The following is a 23,023-nucleotide window of genomic DNA, read 5'->3' as shown; positions in this document are numbered from 1 at the left end:
CGCAGAGAGAGACACACGCACACACAGACACACGCAAACGCACAGACACAGAGACGCGCGCACAGGCACAGAGAGACACACACAGGAGCACACACGCGGGCACGCATGCAGCGACGGGCACAGCCGCAGCAACACACGTGTGCAGAGACACGCGCGCGCAGAAAGAGAGACACGCACAGATGCAGAGACACACGTGCGCAGAGACACACGCGCGCAGAGAGAGACATACACACAGATGCAAATAAACACGCAGGCACGCACGCAGCGACGGGCACAGCCGCAGCAACGGGCAGACGCGCACACGCACAGACGCGCACGCAGAGATACAGACGCAGAGACACGCGCGCACACACAGCCAGAGACACACACAGCCAGAGACACACACAGCCAGAGACACACACAGCCAGAGACACACACACAGAGAGACAGAGACACACACAGAGGCACACGGACACAAAGCGGTGGTGGGGGGGGGGGGGGGGAAGAGAAGACACGGTCGCGCAGTGAGGGCAGAAAACAGACAGAGACACAGATAGGACAGGGACTGTAATGACCCTGTTAATACAGGCATATAGTCCGATAATCTGCATTTCATTGTAATTGATAAAAGCATAAGTGACTTCAATATCTACAAGGTGTCTTGTCCTCCTGGTGTACTAATGTGACTGAATGCTTCAAATGCTTGGAAGAATACCTTGTGCTGCATGGAAAGAGGAGTTTCAGAGCAACAGTATCAGTTTCAGAGTAGAAACTCGCAGCATTCAAAGGGGAGCCAGTCATGCCCAGAGGCTCTCCACGGCTGCAATCTTTTACTACCATTTAGATCATGGCAGCCAGGATTGGGTAATCCACTGTCCCGAATTCCTCAAAATGGCAGATATTACAACAAATCAGAAGAATTTTTTTTAAAAAATAGGTAAATATTACAATAAGCAATAAAGCCTAAGTGAACCAGTGACTTAATTTTCAAGTCATTGTAGTCAAGAATGCAAACATTAGCCAGACATAAACTGTCCTTGGTGTGTTAAATTACCATTGACACAAAGCTGTGGCTTTAGGTTACCAATTTCATGCAAATGAAAAAAGTTCAGTCTCTCACTTAGCTAAGTCAGCCCTAGTCTATCTTTCCTCTCAGATAGGAGTTGTATGATGCAGATGTACATTCTGTGCAAACAAAGCTTCTACACACTGCATTGACGAAATATATTCATACCCATTTTAACCTTATAATTGGCAACCCTATCAAATCTGAAAAGTCTTTGAAGTGCACATTGCTTAACAATTTGAATGACTGCAGGCTTCCTGCCAAAAAACAGAGGAGACAGATAATATGAAATAAAAAAAACAAACATACCTGCCTGGCTACTCCAACACCAATACTCCAAGCAAAATGTTTTACACCTACCTAAAGCAGTACCTGCCAACAAGTCTTCCAGCTCAGGATCAGGACAGTTTGTACAATAAAAGCTAGTTTAGGATTCTTCACATCTCCAAAACAAATTGACCTTTTAAATCAGATATTTAGCCACCTTGAACATATTTTAAGTGAAATATCATACAATTTTAACAAAGTCTCAATTCAAAGGCTGTCAGGAACCTCATTTATATTAATGCGTGCCTACACTGTCAGCCTGCCTCAGTGTACGTCAGCTGTTGAACTGAGGTCTTATCTCCCTGTTCTGATAGACATTAAAGATCTCACAATGTTATTTGTGAAGGATTCATCCCCTCAAATTCCCCAGAGAAATTTGTCATTCACTTCATGGAGTTTGTGGAGCTTGTTGGGGCAAAACTGGATTGTTTGCCTACAAAACAAAGTCACCACACTTTACAAAACTTATTAGCGAAGGACTTCAAGACTTTTGATGTTATAGCTGCAAAATCAAATCCAAGGATTATTAATTCCCTAATGTGGACTGGGTCTCCTGTGAATTTAAACTATTCCTTTTGTGAATAATCTGTGTCAGAAAACCAACCCAACTCAAATACATTTCAAAAATAATCCAATTAACTATTCTTGGAATTGATTTCACATTTTTAACTTCAACAACAACTTACATTTGATAAGCGCCTTTTACGCCGGAAGGACGTCCCAAGGCCCTGGACAGTCAAGGATTTGCATGCGAGCTGAGGGTCAGAAACAAGAGGGTGGCCGAACTTCAAAACAACTCAAAGTGATAATTCCTGTAAAGTGACTGGGTACTTGTAGACAAACAAGGCAGACAAATTTCCACACAACAGGTCCCACAAATATTTGACAGACAGAAAAACAACCAAATTCTATAAATACTTATTGTATGTTCCTGAGATTTACACATATGCACAGATAAATGGTTCTGGTAAAAGTAGGAATGGCAGAAACCAAGATAAATCTTAAGTAAATTAATCCACAAAAGAGGAAGAATTTTAACTGTCAACGTTAGACAGATGCCGGACCTCAATTTCGAACCATAGTGACCCTTCATACAATCTTAATGAAGCATTTAAGATTAGAATCTAGGTCAGAAGGTTGTGAGTTCATACCCCATCAAGACTTGGTCATAGTTCAAGCTGACACAGCAGTGCTGCATTGTTGCAAGTGCTGTCCTTTGGATGAGATACTAAACCGAAATTGCACCTGACCGTCCAGATAGACATAAAAACATTATTTCCAAAAAGTCAAGGGAGTTCCCCCACCACCACCTGACCAAACACCTTCGGATAAATTGATCATTTATTAATGGTTACCTTCACAGAGTAACTGCTGCATCAGTCTATAACAATAGCTTGCGTTTATATAGCACCCTTAATGCGGCTAGCGTACCGGATCACTTGACAATGGCGGAATCTGACGCCGAGGGAGGGGGAAGTGACCAAAAGGAAGGGCTTTAGGCGGGATTTGAAGGTGGGGAGGGAGGGGGCAAGGCGTGCAGAGGGATTGAGGGAGAGAGTACCAGAGTTTCAGGGTTTAGTGGCTGAAGGTATATCCACTGATGGTAGAGCGGAGGGGATGAGCGACAAAACAGGACCCTGGAGCTAGCTGAGTGGAGGCAGTGGGTGGTGGAGTGAGGGGAAACAGGTCAGATAGGTAGGGAGGTGTGAGAGCATAAATGGATTTGAAAACAAGTGAGAGGATCTTGAAATCGATCCGTGCAGTAATTGGGAGCCAGTGGAGCCTGGCAAGGACTGGTGTGATGGGGTACAGAGTTTTGTGCGGGTGAGTATCCAGGCGCCAGAGTTTTGGATTAATTGAATTTTTTGTATGGTGGAGATGGGGAGATCAGCAAAGAGGACATTGGAATAGTCCAGCCAGGAACTGACGGAGGTCTGGTCGAGGGTTTCGGTTGCATTGGCTGTGAAGTACGGATGGAGGTGAGCAATGTGACGAAGATGGAAAAAAAAGCAATCGTGGTCAAAGAATGGATGTGGGGTAGAAAGAAAAGTTGAGGATTGAACCTGATGCCTAAGTCGCGCATGGGTGAAGTGAGGCTGAGGGAGAGCCAGGGAGGTTGAGGAGTTCAGACTTGCAGGAGAGAAGGTATTGACAAAGAGTATGGCTTCCATCTTACCAACATTCAGCTGCAGGAAATTTGTGTTCATCCAAGCCTTGATGTCCGTCAAATAAGATGACAGGACATCAACGGACTGGGAGTCGTAGTGGGAGGAGAAGTAATAATAATAATAATAATAATCCTTGCATTTGATATAGCGCTTTTCACGTCGGGAGGACGTCCCAAAGCGCTTCACAGAACACACTATAAAGTGAATTGACTGCAAATTTGTGGGCGAACGCGGCAACCAATTGCGCACAGCAATGTCCCACAAACAGTTGTAGATCGAAAATGGCCAATTTATTATTGTTTTTGGTTTTGGAGGGATTATTATTAGGGCTCTGTGTGGAGTAAGGAAACTTACCCAAGGTTTCGCCCTGTCTGGAATTGAACTCAGGTCTCTCACTTGCAAAGCGAGTGCTCTAACCACTGAGCTACAGGACTCCAGTAGATTTGTGAGTAATCCACATACATGTGGAAGATGACCCCATGTCTGTCGATGACATTGCTGAGAGGGAGCATGTAGATGAGGAAAAGAAGGACAAGGATAGAGCCCTGGAATACCTTGCAGTCGACCGGGTGGGAGTGGAAGAGAAATCCATGTATTGATAGCAGTTTGTGGGACTCGAACCATGCAAGTGTGGTCCCACTGAGATGGATGAGGAAGTGGGCAGTGGAGGAGGGATGGCATGATCGACTGTATTGAACACGGCAGAGAGGTCCAGGAGGATGAGGAAGCAGTGGGAGCCCTGGTCACAGAGAGTGAGGGGACGTCATTTGTTACTTTGACAAGCACTATCTGTGCTGTGGGCAGGGCGAAAACTGGATTGGAGGGTTTCGAGTAGGGAGAGGTGTGAGCAAAGTTGATTTGCAACAACGTGTTCCAAAACTTTGGCCAGGAAGGGCAGGTTTAAGATTGGTCTGAAGAGTGTGAGGTTGGAGGGGTCGAGTGTAGGGTTTTTAAGGAGAGGAGTGATGACAGTGGTTTTGAGGGGGAGTGGGACAGAGCCTGATACTGGTTGATTGTGTCAGCCAACTGTGCAGAGGAGGAGGAGTTGAGTGACCAGAAGCTGGGTGGCGAGGGGATCAAGGCAGCAGGTGGTGGGCTCTATCTGGGTGATGGTGGGGGAAAGAGAGGAGGAAGAGATGGGGGCAAAGAAGTGTAGGGTGGGGGTCGTGGTAGAAGAGGGTGATGAAGGAGGCATGGGTTGGGGGGAGTAAGCCACGGGGGGGGGGGGGGGAGGAGGAGGAGGCGGAGGCAGCAAGGTGGATGTTCTCTATCTTAGAGATAAAATCCAGGATCTCTCTACATGGCATCTGAAGCGAGAATGCTTGAGAGGGGGTGTGGAGGAGGTGGTAGGTGGTGGCGAACAGGATTTTGGGGTTGTTTTGGGCAAAGTCACTATAATTGAAAGCAATTGTCAAATTCTTTGAAAAATTTCAGGTGCTACAATAAATTCAAGGATTGGTTTATAGAATGTGGCTCAGAAAAGTTATTGCAGTAAAACTCGCACAAGTCTTATCTTGATAAATCGTACAAGATAAAGTTGTACATTCACCCGAGTCCCACTCAAGTTTCCTATCGAAACCACTTAAATTGACTTATACTACTTAAATTAAATACCTCTTAACGTGTAGCACTGCTCCCCTATCCTCCATTACTACCACACTTACTGAAAGCCTTGAAGTGGAAAATGATGTCTTGACCCATAGACGCAGGAGTACTTACCTGGCTGCATTGAATCACAGGAAATGGTCTTCATTTCCAGCGATTCAATGCAATTCCAACATTTGCCGGTAAGTATGCATGCCGTGACTGGTGAAGACGCATTGAATCGTGGGAGGAAAAAGAAGTGTAGTGGCTTTAAGAAGTGTACCGGCTGCAGGTACATATTAACTAAGTTGGATTTTCTGTGAATTCTGCAGTTTGCCTGCAATTCAGACTTCGCATTAGTCATATTAAATGTTAGGGTCTCAACTGATACGACTTGCGTGCGTTTTACTGTATTAAAAAGTTCTTTGACCATGCACTAAGCCTGTAAAACATCAGGAGCATGATCATTATTTGCTAAAGGTGCTACTTCATTTACAGGTTTTCTACATCTTTTTGCAGCTTCAATGCATCAGTTTACTTCTAATTCAGATAAAAGTTTGACATCCATTTCCAATAACATGGATCAGATATTTTTTCTTCCTCCCAATGCATCCAGGTTGGAGCCTGGACAGCAATAATCAACAGGTTTCAACAGTTAGAACCTTCATAACCGAGCCTTCTTCACTCAGCATCCGATAGGAATTACAAGAGAAATCAGCAGAAAGAACCTGGTCAGATAAATTCCTGTCCGGTGACATTGGGACCAACAATAGCCTAATAGGTATAACTATATTACTACAAGCTTCCCCAGATGGGCTTAACCAACACAAGCCAGACTGGAATCCCAGCTGGGACAGAAGGTCATTACCATACCAGATGGTGAATTTATCTACTGAGAAATAGGAAAGCTTGAAAATGCAGATCGTAACTTCTCCAGAAATCTCACACAGGTCATTAAGAGTATAGGAAAGTCAGAAGCATCAATGCACATCTAAATTTCCTAATGTCTTTGGTTAGCCAATAATTCTGCACAACCTACAAAGTGGTAAATTCATATGCATGGAACCTAACCTGGTGCTCGTTGATCCGCTGAAGCCATCTCTCTAACCTAATTCCCTGCTCTGTACCACATCTCATTATCTCTCTTCAAATGGTCACGAAGGGGCAGGCAGAAGAACGGAAAACCTTATACATAGATCTCTGTGTAAATGAACAAATATCATCCAAGTAACAAGACGAGCTAAAAGGGGTATGATATAAAGTCCTGAATATGATACAGAACATAGACCAAGAACAATACTTTTTGATATGCTAAGGTAGCAGGGCAAGAAGGCACATGTTCAGGGTTGTGAAGAGCAAGTTCAGAACTGATATCAGGGTGTGTTTCTTTGGTTCCATTGTACAGCTGTAAAGAATAGTTTATAGGAAGGATGATTAAAGCCCGTTCACTCTGTGGTCTCAATAGGAGCTGTGATGAAGGTAAAATATCCTTCAGATGAGATATTAAACCAAGGTCCCGTCTACCTGTCAGATGGACATTAAAAATTCTGTGTCAATATTCGAAAAGAGTTTCTTCTCATATCCTGGTTAGCAAACCCCCAAATAAAATTGAGTATTGGCTTCATGGCTATTTGTGGGACATTGCTGTGCCCCACTGTCCAAATTGTTTGCCTACAAATACAGCTGCTACACCTCACAGTAAAATCATATAAGTTGCTTTGAGATGGCATAACAATATAAGTATATCAAATGCAGGATTATTATTGCAACAAGGGTAACCCTAGTATCGTGGTTAGCACACTCACCTCGCAAGCAAAAGGATCAGGGTTTGATTCCGGGGGAGGGGGGTTGAAACCTTAAGTAAGTTTTCTTACTCCATACACCTATGTTTGCCTAGCAGTAAGTAGGAATCCCTTACACAATTGGCTGATCGCTTTTGGAGGTAATAATGCCTCAAAAACAAAATTTGGTTGCTCAATCCACGACTATTTGTGGGACACTACTGTGTGCAATTGGCTGCCGCGTTTCTCCCACAAAATACCCAGTCAGTTCACTTTACACTATACTCTGTGAAGCGCTTTGAGACAGCTCAACGGTATGATAAGGCACTATATCAAATGCAAGAATTATTATACATTGTAAGTTACAAATGTTTGCTTTCAATCTATTTACAGTAGTTTGTAGTGAACAGATCAGGAAGGTCCTTTGTTGATCCTGGTCTAACAAAATAACCAACAATCAATGCCAAGGATGAATAATTCATTGAGGAATCGGGGTAGAGAGAGAGTGTAAAACACTGAAGGGGAAAATAGTATTATCGTTTTATTGCATCAGAGGAATTCAGACTGCTTAATGCCGATGTGCCATGAATCTATTTTGGCTATTTTTTTCCTTTTTTTGTTTTGACTACATGGAACATGGGACGTCCTCCTGACGTGAAAGGCGCTTTATAAATGGAATCTTGTTGTTGTTGTTGTAGAATGTAGTTATGTAGTCTACATACAATGCAAAATCTGAGGCAGGTTAAAATTGCCCACTGCCATTGAAGCTTTCTCCACTGGTGACCTCCTTGGGGCAAATTTAAATTTATACAAATAAGTCAACTATGACTTTGTGTATGCAGCAATAATTCTCAGAAAGTGTCTTGAAGTTGCGGAAAACAATTCTGATCCATCCTGCTATGAATGAGTTGGTTGCATTAACAATACAATTAACATTCATATAGAGCCTTTTCCCAGGAAGACATCTCAAACACTTCACACTATCGGCTGGACACCTGAGCTGGGAATTGAACTGAATGAAGGCAGGGAGGAGAAAGATTATCTCAAGGGCAATCAAAGAAGTAAGTCTTGAGAAGCTGTTGCCTCAATAGAGGTGCCATTTTTCACCCAACTTCAGAAACTCCAGAGAAAACAGCCAGGTTGGTGTACTGCTCTCCACCAATGAGAAAGAGCTTCAAAAATAACTTTCCTTTCTGTCCATCCAACCCACAAAAGCTTGACCGTCACCACTAACCCCACCTGGATGCCTGCAGATGCAATCCGTCATCCTGCTACTCTTGCGCGCAAAGTTTTTGAGCTCTAACCATGCTGTACTGCTTTGCAAGTGATTAAGTTTTTAATTTGATTTTTTGAGGGTCAGCTGGGTATCTGACACATGTGGAAACCCATGCACATTTCAGGGATTCACAACTCAAGTACTTTAGCTGGAATGCATCAACGTTTTGAAACATTTTAAAATGTTTTGTTTGGTAAACCTAAACAGCACTGGACCTTTGACAAATTTAAGCTTCAAAACTGCAGGACAACTATCTAGCTTCACATGTAGGTCACATTACAAGACCAAATCAAATCAGCATCCCCAGCTTTAGGTTTGAAACACCCAAATTGTAGTTAAGATTACAATTAGAGTGAAGCTTCCTAAAAAAAAATGACCATACAAGACATGGAACAGTCTTGTGTTCATGTTCTCAGTGTTAAGTTGATTATGAATACTTTTGGTCATTTACTATGAATATTGTGAAGTTTTCTGTGATATCTATTGCTGTTATGAATAGTTATTCATGAGCTAATTCCCCATGTCAATAAATAGCTTGCAATCCTAGTCTTTTGCATAGGATAATCTTGAAGTGGGAGCTCAAACAGTGTGGAATATAGTTTAAGGTGCAATCAAAGAGGTAGACTTTTTAAGAAGGGTTTTGAAAACAGAGACCTGACGGTGCATTAAAGATCCAGATTGGACAACAGATTTGTACATCCAAACTTTTTTTTATCTCCCAAGACTTGCCCATTGCTGAATCAAATGATTGATATAATCATTTATAATGAATTGAGAAGAGAAACGTTTTAATATGCAAAACTTATCTAACCTTCACAGACAATGAAATACTAGCCACCTTGAGGGCTGGTAATCAAATTCAGCAGTGATCCTAAGTGGCATATTAGCACAATCCGTTAAAAATCACTCTCATACCCAACCACAAAGTTTGGACAAGAATTGCTCATGTAACACCCACAATTAATTTCTCATCTCAGCTACAGCCTGAGAAGAGATACACTCAATTAGAAAAATGAGTGATAACCTGAACAACAAGAACAAATTACACTTCCATCGTGCCCTTCACTTTGGAAAGAGCGTTGGGATGCTGAACCAACGCCTTCACACTAAATACTCTAACTTAATAAATACATTTCTGAGAAGAAATTTGAGTCCGCATTTTGAGGTTGAATGAGTCCTCCCTATATTCTGTAGTTCAGGTTGTTTTCAGGTATTAATATTCAGAATGAAATGTCAAGACTAAATTGATGTAGAGATATGCATTTTAATAAAATCTCAAATAACTCATTTAAGAAATAGCTTCATGCTGCAATGTGAAAGCAGTAATTGATTCTGAAAGGATAGCATCAAATGAGCCAGAAGGCCTTCTTCATTCAAGTCTTGTGTAGATCTTCAGGTATTTTTAATCTTCAAAATGACAAATTCTTCACCTACAAACTCTATCTGAGTATTCTTTAATATAAAGCAAATGCAAAAGGGGATTCAGATTTTCTATAAAGCAAGGGATTAACTTGCTTTACAGTAAATTGGTATAGGAATCATTAATAATCAAAAAAGTGTGATCCCAGTTGAAGCAAGTAATTCCAGTTAACATTGCAAACCTAATACACATGTTCAAACATCATGAAGACCAGGATAATCTACAAATGTGTCAGTCTAGATGTCAGCCTAGCTCAGATGGTAACGCCCTAGCCTCAGAGGCAGAAGCTTTTCTGTTCGAAGTCTTCCGTGCAAAGACTTTTTAGAGATCACTGCCTAGGCCAGTGGTCGCCAATCCGTGGTGCTTGTAGAAGTGGTCCACTAAATAACCACACCAGTCCAGGCAAGTGCACGAAAATCAACACCTGGCTTCCAATAGCTTTCAAGCCGCGATACTCACGGCGTGGCCATAAATTAAGAAAAATTCTATTAAAAAAAATTTGGTTGGCTGATCATAAAGGTTGGTGACCAGTGATCGAGGCTAACATGCCAATGCAGTGCCGAGAGTAAACTGCATTGCCAGGAATGCAGTGCTTTGGGTGAGATTTTAAACTGAGGTCCTATCTGCCTGTTCAAGTGGTCGTTTAAAGATCCCATATTATTATTCAAAAATGTGTCCTGGCTAATAATTTCCCCAGATAAAATAGCCTAATGAATGTCGCCCAATTACTGAATCTCATCTGGGCTCTCAAATATGTTCTGAGTACTGATACTATATTACAATTTACTGGATCGCACTAGTCTTAAGTACGCAATACATTATGCAAGGGAAGAAAAAATTCAAGTTGTAACTATCAGGTAATATTAAAATCAACATGGATGGGTTAATGTATATTCCAAGGTGGCAGAATAAGGAACTTCATTTTCATTCATTCCAAGACACTCTAAACTAATACAAAACCTACAACTCTTGATGCTTTCTACAAATGGCAATAGAACAATTAAAAACTAAGTTGAGTCTGTTCAAGATTTCAAAAGTATATCAGAACCCTAATTAAAGTTCAATTTATAAGGCTAATGGGTATTGACAATTATAATTAGTAATAGACAGTTTGCTCAGATCAATGTTAGTGGTTTGGTTATGTAGTCAAAAATTAAAGCTTCATGAAGTTAAAATGATCATACAATACATTTTAACACACTATGGAATTGCTTCATGCCAAGATACATCAATAGTCTCCCCACAAATTAGGCAAGACTGCAATTCAGAAAGCACACATAATTTTCTAAATAAATCAAGTGAACGATTAGCTACACAAATGATTTTTAAAAACATGTCACATTCAAAATGCAGACCCATATCAATTATAAACCACATAGGTTCTCGGTACATTTACTTTGATATTATTCAAATCTATCTTGGATTCTAACAGGATCACAACTTCTACTGAATTCCAACTCCATTTTAATATGAAATTCTGGTTTGCTTCAAATTAAATCTTAAAATGACAGTCCAGACTTTGTGCAATATTTCATAATTTGTACATAGAATTTGTAAATTCCTACTTAATCTACGAAAGAAATTAGTATAGAAATAGTATAATATTGTTTGGATATATCTGTCCCTATTGGAAAATAGAATCTATATGGCCATTGTAAATGAGATTACTGTATGCTTCTAAAGCACTCTTTCCAGACTATTTTGTACAATAGTTTTCTGTCCGATTAATAAGTTAAAAATTTAAAGAGTATAACAAATATGATTAATTAATGATTCATTCTAAATCTGCATTTGATCCCAAAATAAATCTCAATTGTTATTAGCATGAATAGAACTTGTTCTGTTCAGACCAGCTATAAAGGTTAGCATATCATTCAATTCTAGTACAAGAGCAAGTACTGTAGCAATACTATATTCAAATATTAAGTTTAGTAGTTTTAGTTACAAAACACAGGGAACCCTGTTTTTAAAAATCAAAAATTATCCTATTTTAAATTGTACTTGAATAGTGAACTCCAGATTATCCTTGAAAGAATTCCACAGTAAGCTTCCCTTAAAAGCTGAAACTTTTATCTGAACTGCTTGTTCATTTACTTTTCAGATTGTTGTATGCACTATTGCTTTTATGAAAGAACTCTACCAATTTGAATCTTGACTCTGAACATTTCTCAAATGTAGATAGATGAATTACCAAATTACTTACATAGATTTTAAACCATAAGCAGTTTTAAAATATCTAACTGCATTTCAAAATGTATTATGAATATGTTGAATGCTTTAAGTCAACTATTGGAAATAATTTAAACTCAAATGTAATCTGAGGGAAGAAGTTTCCATTTCAGTGTAAAAATGCTCAAAACAGTTGGTGCTAATCAGTTTGATCAATACATTTGTATCCTTAATCCAGGTTAAATCTTGTGCTACATTAGTTTCTAGGTAGAGAAATCGAACAAATCTATTCTTTGTTTTTAACCTGATAAGTAGTTGACATTAAATTTCACTGAGGAAAAAAAACATCTATATCAGATCCTAAGAAGAGGTTTAAGAATGTTAATTTAATAAAGTACTGCAACTAAAATATCTATCTGATGAAAGAAGACTATTAAATTGAAACTTATTTTTCTAGATACCAGTTCATTTTCTCCTTTGCAGCTGCTTATATCATTTGAGTCACTTTATGCGACACGTCACTGGAGAACTACAATTACAAATTTTACATATGTAGAAACCTTTATTCCAACAAAGCCATTTCTCTTTTCATCTCCTTAATACAAGACTCAGTACAAAAAATGATAGTTACCGCCTGGTGAAAAAGGTTTAGCAGCACAAATGGAACATCTGATTTAAGGTCATATTTTGTTCTCAATGATTCAGGGCAGATAAGAGGAAATCACATACATAATTTGGATCTTTTAAGAATCACTAGCATAGTTTGAATCTAAAAAACAAAATTAGGAAATTGTTGCAAAGCAAATTAGATTTTTTTAAAAATAACTATTTCAAATCAACTTCGATTATCAATGCTCTTTATATAACAAACTATTTTGATTATTTAGTTGGGCACATTGAAAACAACTCTTCAATGCATGGAACAGTTTAAAAATATGTATAAACCCTACTGCATTGTAGTGCAACATTTTGATACAATGGGTCCTTAGTGAGTTACAAAAAGAACAGTAAGAAAACTATTTTCAACAACAAGAGAAAAAACAATTCTTAAATTCACAGAGCACAGGTATTTTACACATATGAAATTCACAAATTTAAAATAGATTGAGAGTATCCACACATTGACATAATACTTAAGGTAACACAATGAAGACAGATGTAGAAATTCAAATACCCAATTTTAAAATGTTTGGTGAAGCTAATCACCATGCTAAACATTAGTTTGAGATCTAATATTTTTTTCATACATTTCATTGCTAATAATAGTTCCAAATAAAATGAACACAATTATCTAATGATTTTTATCAGTTCTAAAATATTCTTTACAGTCTTCTCAAATTAAATCCATGATATTTGAACATTTGTCCAAAGCAGTGACTTTAAACACTTGTTACATTAATCCAACAGGAATGTAAAATACACCACAAAAGCTGTTAAGATGCAGCAATCCAACAATTCACAAGCTTCCACTGTGCAACATTTCTGAATTGTGAAAAACTGAATACACCTTGCACAGGTCTAGAAGTATGAAAACCATTACATCCCAAGTCCATAAAAGAAGAAAAAACACAATAAATAAAAATGCTATTCAGACCTTCTAAATAGACCAAACTGGGTGCTGAAAATGCTTTGAAGCCATTTAAAATTATGTTTTAAAATAAATCGAGGACCCCATATCAATGACTAAATCATTTCAAGTCAATAGAAAGGACTGCTTGATCAACACGATTCAACCATCCATGATAAATACCATTGGAGATAATTATTTACGTTTCATCACATTTATAAACAGAACTAGAAGCTCATTACATTTTAAAAAATGTTCAGAACCCAGAACAATGAAGGAAATCCTAGAATTTTAAATTCAACTTCTTCCCATGCATTTCATATTTCACATTTAACTTTTTTTAAAAAAATATGCAAAGTACACCAATATATTACAAATTAAACAGTTCTACTGCTTCAAACTTGCAGTATATGAAGGCAAAGTTCTTAAGCCACACAGAAAAGACAAATCAGAAAAGAACACAGCCCTTTCAGAATTTAGCTTTTTCTTATTCAACATAACTTAAACATAAAACCCTAAGACAATTAAAATGAAATGCAGCAACAGCTGACAAAGCATTCCAAACTGGCTTCAGTTTTACAATTATATCAATTCACATTGTAATACTCAAATAGCTTTTCCAATATTTGAATCTCAAACAGACATTCCAGTTAATTTGTCTGGTTATGAAATGTGCAATACAACTTTTTTTTAATACAATTTCCGTTTCATGCATTGTCAACTCAAATTTGATCTTATATAGTTATTCCAAAATTTTGGTTTGAAGTAATTTTACACTTTTGCATAATAATAATTCCACAATAGAGAACAATAATAATCCTTGCATTTGATATAGCGCTTTTCACATCTCCTAGATGTCTCAAAGCGCTTCACAGAATATACTGTAAAGTGAATTGACTATATTTGTGGGTGAAATGTAGCAGTATCCCATAAACAGTCATGGATTGAGTGACCAATTTTTTTTTAAGAATTATTATCCCTGGGAAAGAGATTCTCCAATCGACTAACAACTGGGTTCCTACTTACTGCTAGGTAAACAAAGGCGTGTGGAGTAAGGAAACTTGCCCAACATTTCGCCTTGCCTGGAATAGAACGCAGATCTCTCCCTTGCAATGCTCTGAACACTGTGCTACAGAACTTCTTAGAGACAAATTAAAAAGACACAATTTAATAAAGTTTAAGTATTAAGTCCTAACCAGGAACTCCATGTTTTGCAATTATGTCAAACAATAATCATTGTTCCCATAACCTCTCTTAACCCCAACATTTGCAATAATCCTTTATCAGCTACAAGCATGGGTTGGCAGATGCAAATTAAGGATTCACATCATAAAGCAATACAGGTTGAGTGGTAGTTGCTAAAATAAAAATGTTGAAAAAAAATTACTGAACACTCTAGTTGTGCCTAAAACAATGACCGAGCCCACTTCATTTTTAACATGTATTCTACAAATCATCCAAAACAAAGTGCCCACAGGGACAAGTTTGAAAGTTCTATAAAGCAAAGGCACTCATTACAAAAAATGTTACCATTTCTGTACAACACTTGTCAATGTTACACCTAATCATCATAAGCAAAGAACATTTTCATTGAAAGTAGGTTAATTACAGCAATTTCAGTACATTCTGCAGTTTCTATTGAATGTTCTACAAAAAATGATTCAGTCTACCTTTACTTAACTTGGGGCTAAGAAGAAATTGATCACTTATTCGCTTTTCATTCTCTCTCACAAAAACAAACTCTTCTGACCACAGCAATCTTGCCAGCAAGGCATACCTTTGTCCTACCTCCTTTCTTCTTCCTCTACAAAGAATAATATTTATTTTAATTGTACAATTTTGTTCTTTTTAATTGGGCAGTTCATATCTAATACCACACTTTCCAAACCACATAAAGAATGTGTGCAAGATTAAGAATTGACGTTTTCTTAAATATTTGGTCCAGTTCACTTCTGATCCAAATCAACTTTAACCAAAATAGGCCAGTCATTATAATACTCTTCAAAATTGTGTCCATTATTCGGGTTTGGACATAAAGTGCACGCTGGTAAGGAAACCTAACCTCAAACACAAGACACTGCCCTGGCTAATTTTACCGCTGTCAAAACTAGCTCCATTACCTTGATTCCTAGATCCAGTAATTTAGTCTGGTCACTGGAGCTCACCTCATTCACTAATTTCTATGAAGTAAATCAGAAATATATCTAACATGTATAAATTCATTAGTAACAATGTTTCAAAATCTCAAACATTGGGAGTGTTTCAAATAGGTTTCATCTACTGAGAAATTCAAGACTACCACTCGAGGAAACTTGCAAAGGAAACAAGCTACAGGTATTTTTTGGAAACATTTCATATCTCAAAGAAACCACTTAAAACACAAATAAAAAGCTGTTAAGCCATTTAAGATTCTATGGTGAACGAACTTGTCAAATTATACCGTTCAGCAATTCTGTCTGCACTTGGCAAATTGCTGCTCAAAGCCTTTTCCCAGTCACAATATCGTTGCTAATTTCACAGAACAAATTAATAAGAATCTCCCTCTTTAAATTTGCAGGTCCATACAAAGTTAGTTTTTGTGGCCAGAGGCACTTTTTGTGGACATCCTCAAATAAAGAGCCGATGACAGTAGGAAATCATAATGACCATCCTGTGCAGTACAATTCACAACAATCAAAAACAGCGAGTCTGCTTTGTGTGCAATGCTGCCCCTTTACTGATTACAGTCAAAGGTCAAGGAGGAAGCAACCCAAGCCAGAACACGCACTTTACAGCCATTTCTCATTACCTGACAGGCAGAGAAAATAGAAAATCAAATTGGGTATCCATGATCTGCTCTGCAAAATACACATGAAGATTTTTTTAAAACAAAGTTCATAATTTCCTTGCAGGAAACTAAGCAGAGCTGTTTTCAAAGATTACTTGATTCACTTACATGACTGTATGATGAAGAATGCTATAAAATTCTGAAGAGGGTGATTCAGTAACCAACCCCAGGTGGCAAGTGTCAGATCCTCACCCATCCCCCAAACTAAACTGCCCATTGCACAACAAATAACAGCAGGCTGTTTGCATAATCAGATTGTAGCATGTGCATTGCCTACTGGACACCAGCTGCTCTGGTATCACAATAAAGCCTGCAGGACTTCCTATCAAAATCAAAATGAATTGAGAGTGCACAAATCAGCCATCTTAGGTACCTTCTTAAAACTAATTGGCAGAAAGTAAAAACAATCCTACAACTGCAGAATTGATTAAAGTTAAAATATTTTGTTTTCAAGATTAATTTCAACACGTTCAAGAGGAATTTTGTCACTACCCTCCCAATGAACAGCTTGCACTCAACATACGCAAAATGATGGACCCTTGCAGCTAATATTACTAATGTACACAATTGTGTTGTATAATTTATCATCTTGAAAACTGACTTAAGGATACCCAACCATGGAGGCCTGAAGTAATCTTGAAAGCTCAACCCTCCCCCACCACACATTTGCTATCAAGTAAGCCTCAACCAAGCCCCCTTCAATAGCAGTGTGTAGTCTTTCATCCTCCTGTTAACGCTTCACTAAGGGCTCTACGGCACCATATTCCCAACCTGCCTTTCACAGCAGGTACAAAGGTCGCTTTTGCAATGGTGGGCGTGTTCACGTCAATTCTGAACGTTCCAACGCGAGCTGGAATGCAGTGACTGCTGGGCCCAAGAATTTCACTTTGAATAACAAATCAAGCACACTTTGCCTCGATTGGTCCTCTGGCCTCAACGCAACTTTATGGCAACCCTAACTGACACCACCTCTTGACCTTTCTTTACGTGATGAGGATGTGGATTAGCAATACCCCCACTCATTCGCCTCCATGGCCCAAAGGCAAAGTGAGCAGAATGAAGGAAGTAACTTACTACTCATGCATGCACATCAATCAAAAAAAACTGCAGATAATCGAACAGAATTTCTCAGTTTGAAAAATGAAAATATGCCGAACTTGGCTTTTGGATAAACATGCACATTGTTCATTGATGAAAACTGGGAGGGACGACCAGGGCAAAAAAAATGCACCAGTACCATTTCATAGTTTTCTGATCAGTAAGGCTTTTGAATAAACATGCACATTTTTAATTTTTCCCATTTGGAATCACTAGCCATATTCTTTAGCTATAATCAAAGCAAAACACTTTATTTTAAAAAAAGAAAATATAACTATCAAACAGTATGGTCAACAAACAAAGCCATTCAAATCAAAATGAATATTTGTAGGAAAAGCTTTAAGTACACCGCACAGACATACCAGCAGACTGGGTGGGCTTCTGTACTCGTACATATGTAGGATTCCAGATAAAACTTAATGAAATACCAAATTATTAAATCGAGATAAATAGTTTATTTTTTTGAAATAACTGACAAAATCTTTTTCCTCCTCATTGATTACAACAGCTTAAAGTTTAGGTTTCTGGAAGAAATTAGTCGGGCACACCTAATGAGTGATGAGCACATAAACATCTACACACTATTACATTCTTAGTTTTGTTAGACTATTTCTTTTATTAAATCGATTATTTCTTTAGACAGCCTACCTACACCATTTCAAATCAGTCCCTCCCCCCCATACAAAAATCACACAATCTTATATTGCTGATTAAATAAGGAGCTCAAATGCTACAAACTAAGATCAATTTTGTAGTTACTGCAATGTCGCAATATTTAAAAATGTATACAGCTAAACAGTATAGTATAGAGCCTGTAGCCGAGTTTTATCCAAGACTTGACCAGCTTTAGGTATTTACATTAACAGCCACTAAAATTGCAAAACATTGATCATTATGACACTTAAAAATATTCAGTCATTATACAAAAATGGAAAGATGTTGACATGCATATCTAAAATAAATCTGTGTTTGAAATAATAGAATAATTAGAAAAGCAACACAAATGACAGCATTTCATTTTCCAAACTCCAGGTCATCACAATGCCAAACGAGGGCACATACATAATTCATTGATCAGAGACTTTTATCACATCCAGCTCAATCATGTTAAGAGTTATACTTAGGTGGGGAAGACAATATTGGTTGGCTCTGCTAACCTCAAAATGGAGCAATCATCAACTACCGAAGAGGAGAAGACATGCGTTGAAATTCAGGAAGAAAAGTAGAGATCCTCACATTAAAAGCAGTCAAACTAATCAAAGCTCACATGACCTCGAGGCCCCCCAAAAAAGAGGCCAGAGCTCCACTGCTGGCACTACAGGGCTAGTAAAAAGCAGTTTCTGGGAACAAATTTAAATACAAACCTTTGCATTTTTTTAAAAGAAGCTGAAAATTCTTATTGCTTATTCTTAATGAATCAGCTAGGTGTTTTCCCTTCCTTTTTGCCATTTCAGCAGACTTGCGTTTTCAACAAAATGGAGACAACTATTGTACAATGCATTCTCTGAAGTTCAGATTTTCAGTCTAAGGTCTTTCCAGAGTCACATACGTATGCTGTTTGTTTTACTATTTCAAAACATTATTGAACTCATTAAGTTCAAAATGGTATTATACACAAAGGAGTCCTAACAATACACACCAGTATCAATCCACATCAAAACTGAAGAGCTTGCAAAATTGTAATGGGCGAGATGAGAAAAAACACAAAAGTTCACTTTTGATTAAATATTGAAAACAGCCAGTATGTCACCACTGAGACAGATTCAGCTTTTGATAAACCATTGGTTATTTAGGTCAGAGAATGGTACATTTGGATTATATTACTAAGGATTTTTAATCCTTTAAAGTTTGGATCCATTCTAAAAACATGAAGTTGGTGAGAGAACAAACTAATTTACAATGTTGGTGAAAAAAGCCAAAAATGTGTTCTGAAGTAAGAACTGAATCAAATACTTTCCATTATAATTAACTTTTGCAATAAAGACCAGTATCTATACTGAAATCGTGCACAGAGTTAATTGTACAATTTCCAATTTTTGTTGTTAGAAAGGTAAGCTTGCAATGCCACTGAAAGATGACAGATAAAATCACCCTAAGTTTTAAAAATGCATCAAATTATATTGATATTTTATATCATCATCTTATATTTTGATGCCACTGAAATATTTCTTCTCGTCAACTACAAATGTAATTACATATCTTGTTACCAACATTATATACTTTAAAAATCCTTGATCATAAATATCACAAAATTTACAGTGTTAGATCTAGAATAATCATCATCAATGAGACTGGGGAACATTGATTAAGAGCAAAAAAATTCTCAATGGGGGAAAATATCCAAAAGTACAGGAAGCTAGTAAAAAGTGTTAACAATAAGTCTGTACATTCAAGTATTTCCAATAGTAAAAGAAACACACCGTTTTCAATGCATTGAGAAGCAACATCAATCACAGCACTTATTACTTGTGAATATGAATCATGCTTTAAAGTAAAAAAAAACTAATTATTCAGACTGAATCAAAACTCCACATGGCAACTGCATATTAATTAAATGACTGTAAAGCATACTATTAAAGTTTTCTTAAAAAATAAGATGCTTTCTAAATAACTCAGTAAGATGTTTAGATCGCCCATTGAAAACAGTTAACAACTCCTTCCAACCAGAACATATATAGTACAGAAGACCATGACCACAAACAGTTTCAATGTAGAAACCATGTAAAACGTTTTAAGCAATAAAATGTTGGTACAAATGACTCACGTTTCCAAAAAACCTGAAAAGGTTGACACTAACTTTGTTGTTACCCACGACTTAACCCTCTCCTTTACCGGTTAAAACAATCTCAAAACTAGGACAAGCCGATGGTTTAACGCTAAACCTCTCATTTGTGCAAGAAAATTGCCAGACAGTTTGCCATTCATACATTCACGTGATCGTGCACTTTGTGGGAACAAAACTCGTTTCGTTTTGGGGAGTTTCAGAGTGAACAGTCGACTGGACTTGAACACTGGTGCGACATGGTTTCTGATTAAAACTTTCACACTTTTTAAAAAACACGGCTCGAGTTGAGTTGTATTCGTGGACGAGAGAAGAGGAAGGGGTGGACTTGCAGTCCTCCCCCTGTCGGATTGCCCCCCTCCCACACTGATACCCCGCACACCAACACGTGAGGAGTTAACAGAGTGCAAAGCATCTCAGATCATTTCCTGCTGACGCCCAAACCTCTCTCGAAAAATATCAATTCGCATTGCATCGGGTGCTCTTCTTCTTATTATTATAACAACACGATTAATAAAAACAAAAAAAAGACATTTTCTCCAACCACTGCAAACACGGTTTACGAAATATATCCACAATAATAGGATTTGTTTGTAGTGGGAGGACACACACACACACACACACACACGGGGCATAACGGACGAAACTTAAGGCAACAGTTCACCAAACTCACACAGCAGTTATAAACACGATCCAGCGGATCCAAACAAATAATTGAATGGTGAATTAAAGTCCACGCATCCCATCGTATGGACTCCCAAAAAAAAAAAGCCCACATAACAACCCATTGCAAACAGACTGACTGGATTAACAGGTCTACCTGTTGGTTGGCACCGAAATATTGCAATGAATGAATAAACCGGTCTGTACCTTTGTCGTTTGGGAACCGAGTGTTCCACCTCTATGGACTTGCCATGTAGCTCCACTTTACCTGAGGGCAGACACAGAGAGAAGAAAAGGGGGGAAGAGGGGCAGCGTGTTAAACCAGAGAAAAAAAGATGTCAAACCATTTTATTTTTTTGTTAAAAAAACGCACGCAAAACCCAGAACACTAAGTGACCTACTACTAAGTAGTAAAGGGGGGGAGAGAGAGAAAGTCCACTGATCCTGAAAAAAAATAAGTTTGTGTCTCTGAGTAGCAACTTGCAACCGTGTGTGAAAAAACAATGATGTTACAAGTCGGACTGAGTGTTGGGGTGGGGGGTGTGGGGGGGTGTGGGGAAGAGAGGGACAATTTGGCTGAAGATTTCAACAGTCGGCTCCAGCAGCTAAAAAAGTGCGATGCAAAACACACACATCGATGCAAATAAAATAAGGAGTTGACTCAATTGTTTTGCAGCCTAATTTGCAGCCATGTTTCTGGTGGTCGAGCCCTAAAAGTCAGTATGGCCGACAAGAACAGCATTCGCGCTGTCAAAGAGAGAGAGAGAGAGAGAGAGGAGGGAGGGGAGGGGGAGAGAGAGAGAGAGAGAGAGAGGAGGGAGGGGAGGAGAGAGAGAGAGAGAGAGAGAGAGGATGCATTTGATATTGTGACCCATTTTGGGCAAAGACGAGCTCTCCTTTTGGAAGTTGTTGTTTTTAAGATTTTTTTTTGGGGGGGGGGGTGTGGGGAAAATAACAAAGGTGCAATGTGCATTATGCCCCCCTTCTCCCCCTCTCACTCTCCCCGCTTTGCAACCCCTGGTGCCCCCCTCCCCCTTTTTTTTGCTGAGCGCGCATTGATTTGAATGGTGGCTCGGGGCTGCCTGTGGGGTGGTTGGAAGGCCTACAATCGGCAAAGGAAGGTGCAGGGCGACCGGGACACAGCTCCACGGCCCACAGACAGGGAGAGGGGGACGGGGGAGAGGGAGAGGGGGAACGGGGGAGAGAGAGAGAGAGGGGGGAAAACCCCTCCCCGTTAGCTCGACGGGAAGAGCTCGACCGCAACGCAAAACGCTGCGTGTGCGCAACGCATCTTTCTTTCCCTGTCAACCAACCCCCCCCCCACACCCCGGTTGGGGGGGGTGATGGGGTGGGAGTGGGGGGTGTTTTTATCCCATCGCAAACCCGAAAAAAATTAAAAATACACCCCCCCCAAAAAAGGAACCCCTCAACCGCGTGCAGCGAGGAAAGGATGGAATGGGCTCCACCAAAACTAATTCCACCACCAACACCAACACCACCACCAACACCAAAAAAAAAAGGAGCGAAAGTTACCCAACACCTCCCCCCCTCTCCCCCCCCCTCCACCCCACACAACTCTGCACTTCCGAAAGAAACTTCTGATTTAAGCGCGTATTCGAGACTCTTTTCTCTCAAGAAAAGTCATCGATAAAATAACCCGCCCCCCGGCCAGTCCCAGGGTGGGTTTTGGTGCCCCCCCCCCCAAAAAAAAATAAAATAAAAAAGCTTTCGTACGCGAAGGAGCTTTCTTAGGCCTCTCTCTCCCTCTCTCTCTCTCCAAAGAGGGCTTTTGCGGACTGGGGTTTGCTCCAAACGGGAGACCCTCCTGGGAGACGCAAGGCATTAAAATACTGACCTGACAGGGTATCTATAGCCTTCATAGCCCAGTTGTCATCTGGGCAGTCGACAAACGCGTAGCCAGTTTTCACCAGAAACTGTCCGGTGAAGGGGATCTTCCATTCCTTGAACAGACTCTCCAAGTCCACAGTGGTTACGTTTTCGCTAAGATTCCCAATGTAGAGCTTGTTCATGTTGCTGAAAAAACTGCAAAGAAGCAAACGATCCTTTCGCTCTCTCGTGTGTTTTTTTTTCTCTCTCTCTCTCTCTCTCTCTCGTGTGTGTATGTGTGTGTGTGTGTTCCCTCCTTCTCTCTCTCTCTCTCTCTCTCTTTTCTCTCCCCCCCCCCCCCCACCACCCCCTTTTTGGAAGAAGTAAGTCAGTGAGAATTAAATAACGATACGTTCTCTCAGCAACAACAACAACAACAAAAAAATTGGTGGATGATGATGATGATGATGATGGTGGTGGTGATGATAA

General features: G+C 39.2%; 1 protein-coding gene across 2 annotated transcripts in view; it reads right to left on the bottom strand.

Annotated features, from left to right (window-relative positions):
- Positions 1-22,812, bottom strand: part of igf2bp3 (insulin-like growth factor 2 mRNA binding protein 3) — a 94,728-nt gene extending 71,916 nt beyond the window's left edge. For both annotated transcript variants that reach the window (XM_042332253.1, XM_042332254.1), the window contains exons 1-2: positions 22,563-22,812; positions 20,915-20,975 (exon numbers count right to left, since the gene is read on the bottom strand). In XM_042332253.1, coding sequence (XP_042188187.1) covers positions 20,915-20,975; positions 22,563-22,737 — 236 coding nt within the window. In that variant the 5' untranslated portion in view covers positions 22,738-22,812. The remainder of the gene's footprint in view (positions 1-20,914; positions 20,976-22,562) is intronic.
- Positions 22,813-23,023: the final 211 nt, after the last annotated feature.

This window comes from Callorhinchus milii, unplaced genomic scaffold (assembly GCF_018977255.1).
Source record: "Callorhinchus milii isolate IMCB2004 unplaced genomic scaffold, IMCB_Cmil_1.0 Scaffold2, whole genome shotgun sequence".
Lineage (NCBI taxonomy): Eukaryota > Metazoa > Chordata > Chondrichthyes > Chimaeriformes > Callorhinchidae > Callorhinchus > Callorhinchus milii.
This window is presented reverse-complemented; position numbering and strand designations above follow the sequence as displayed.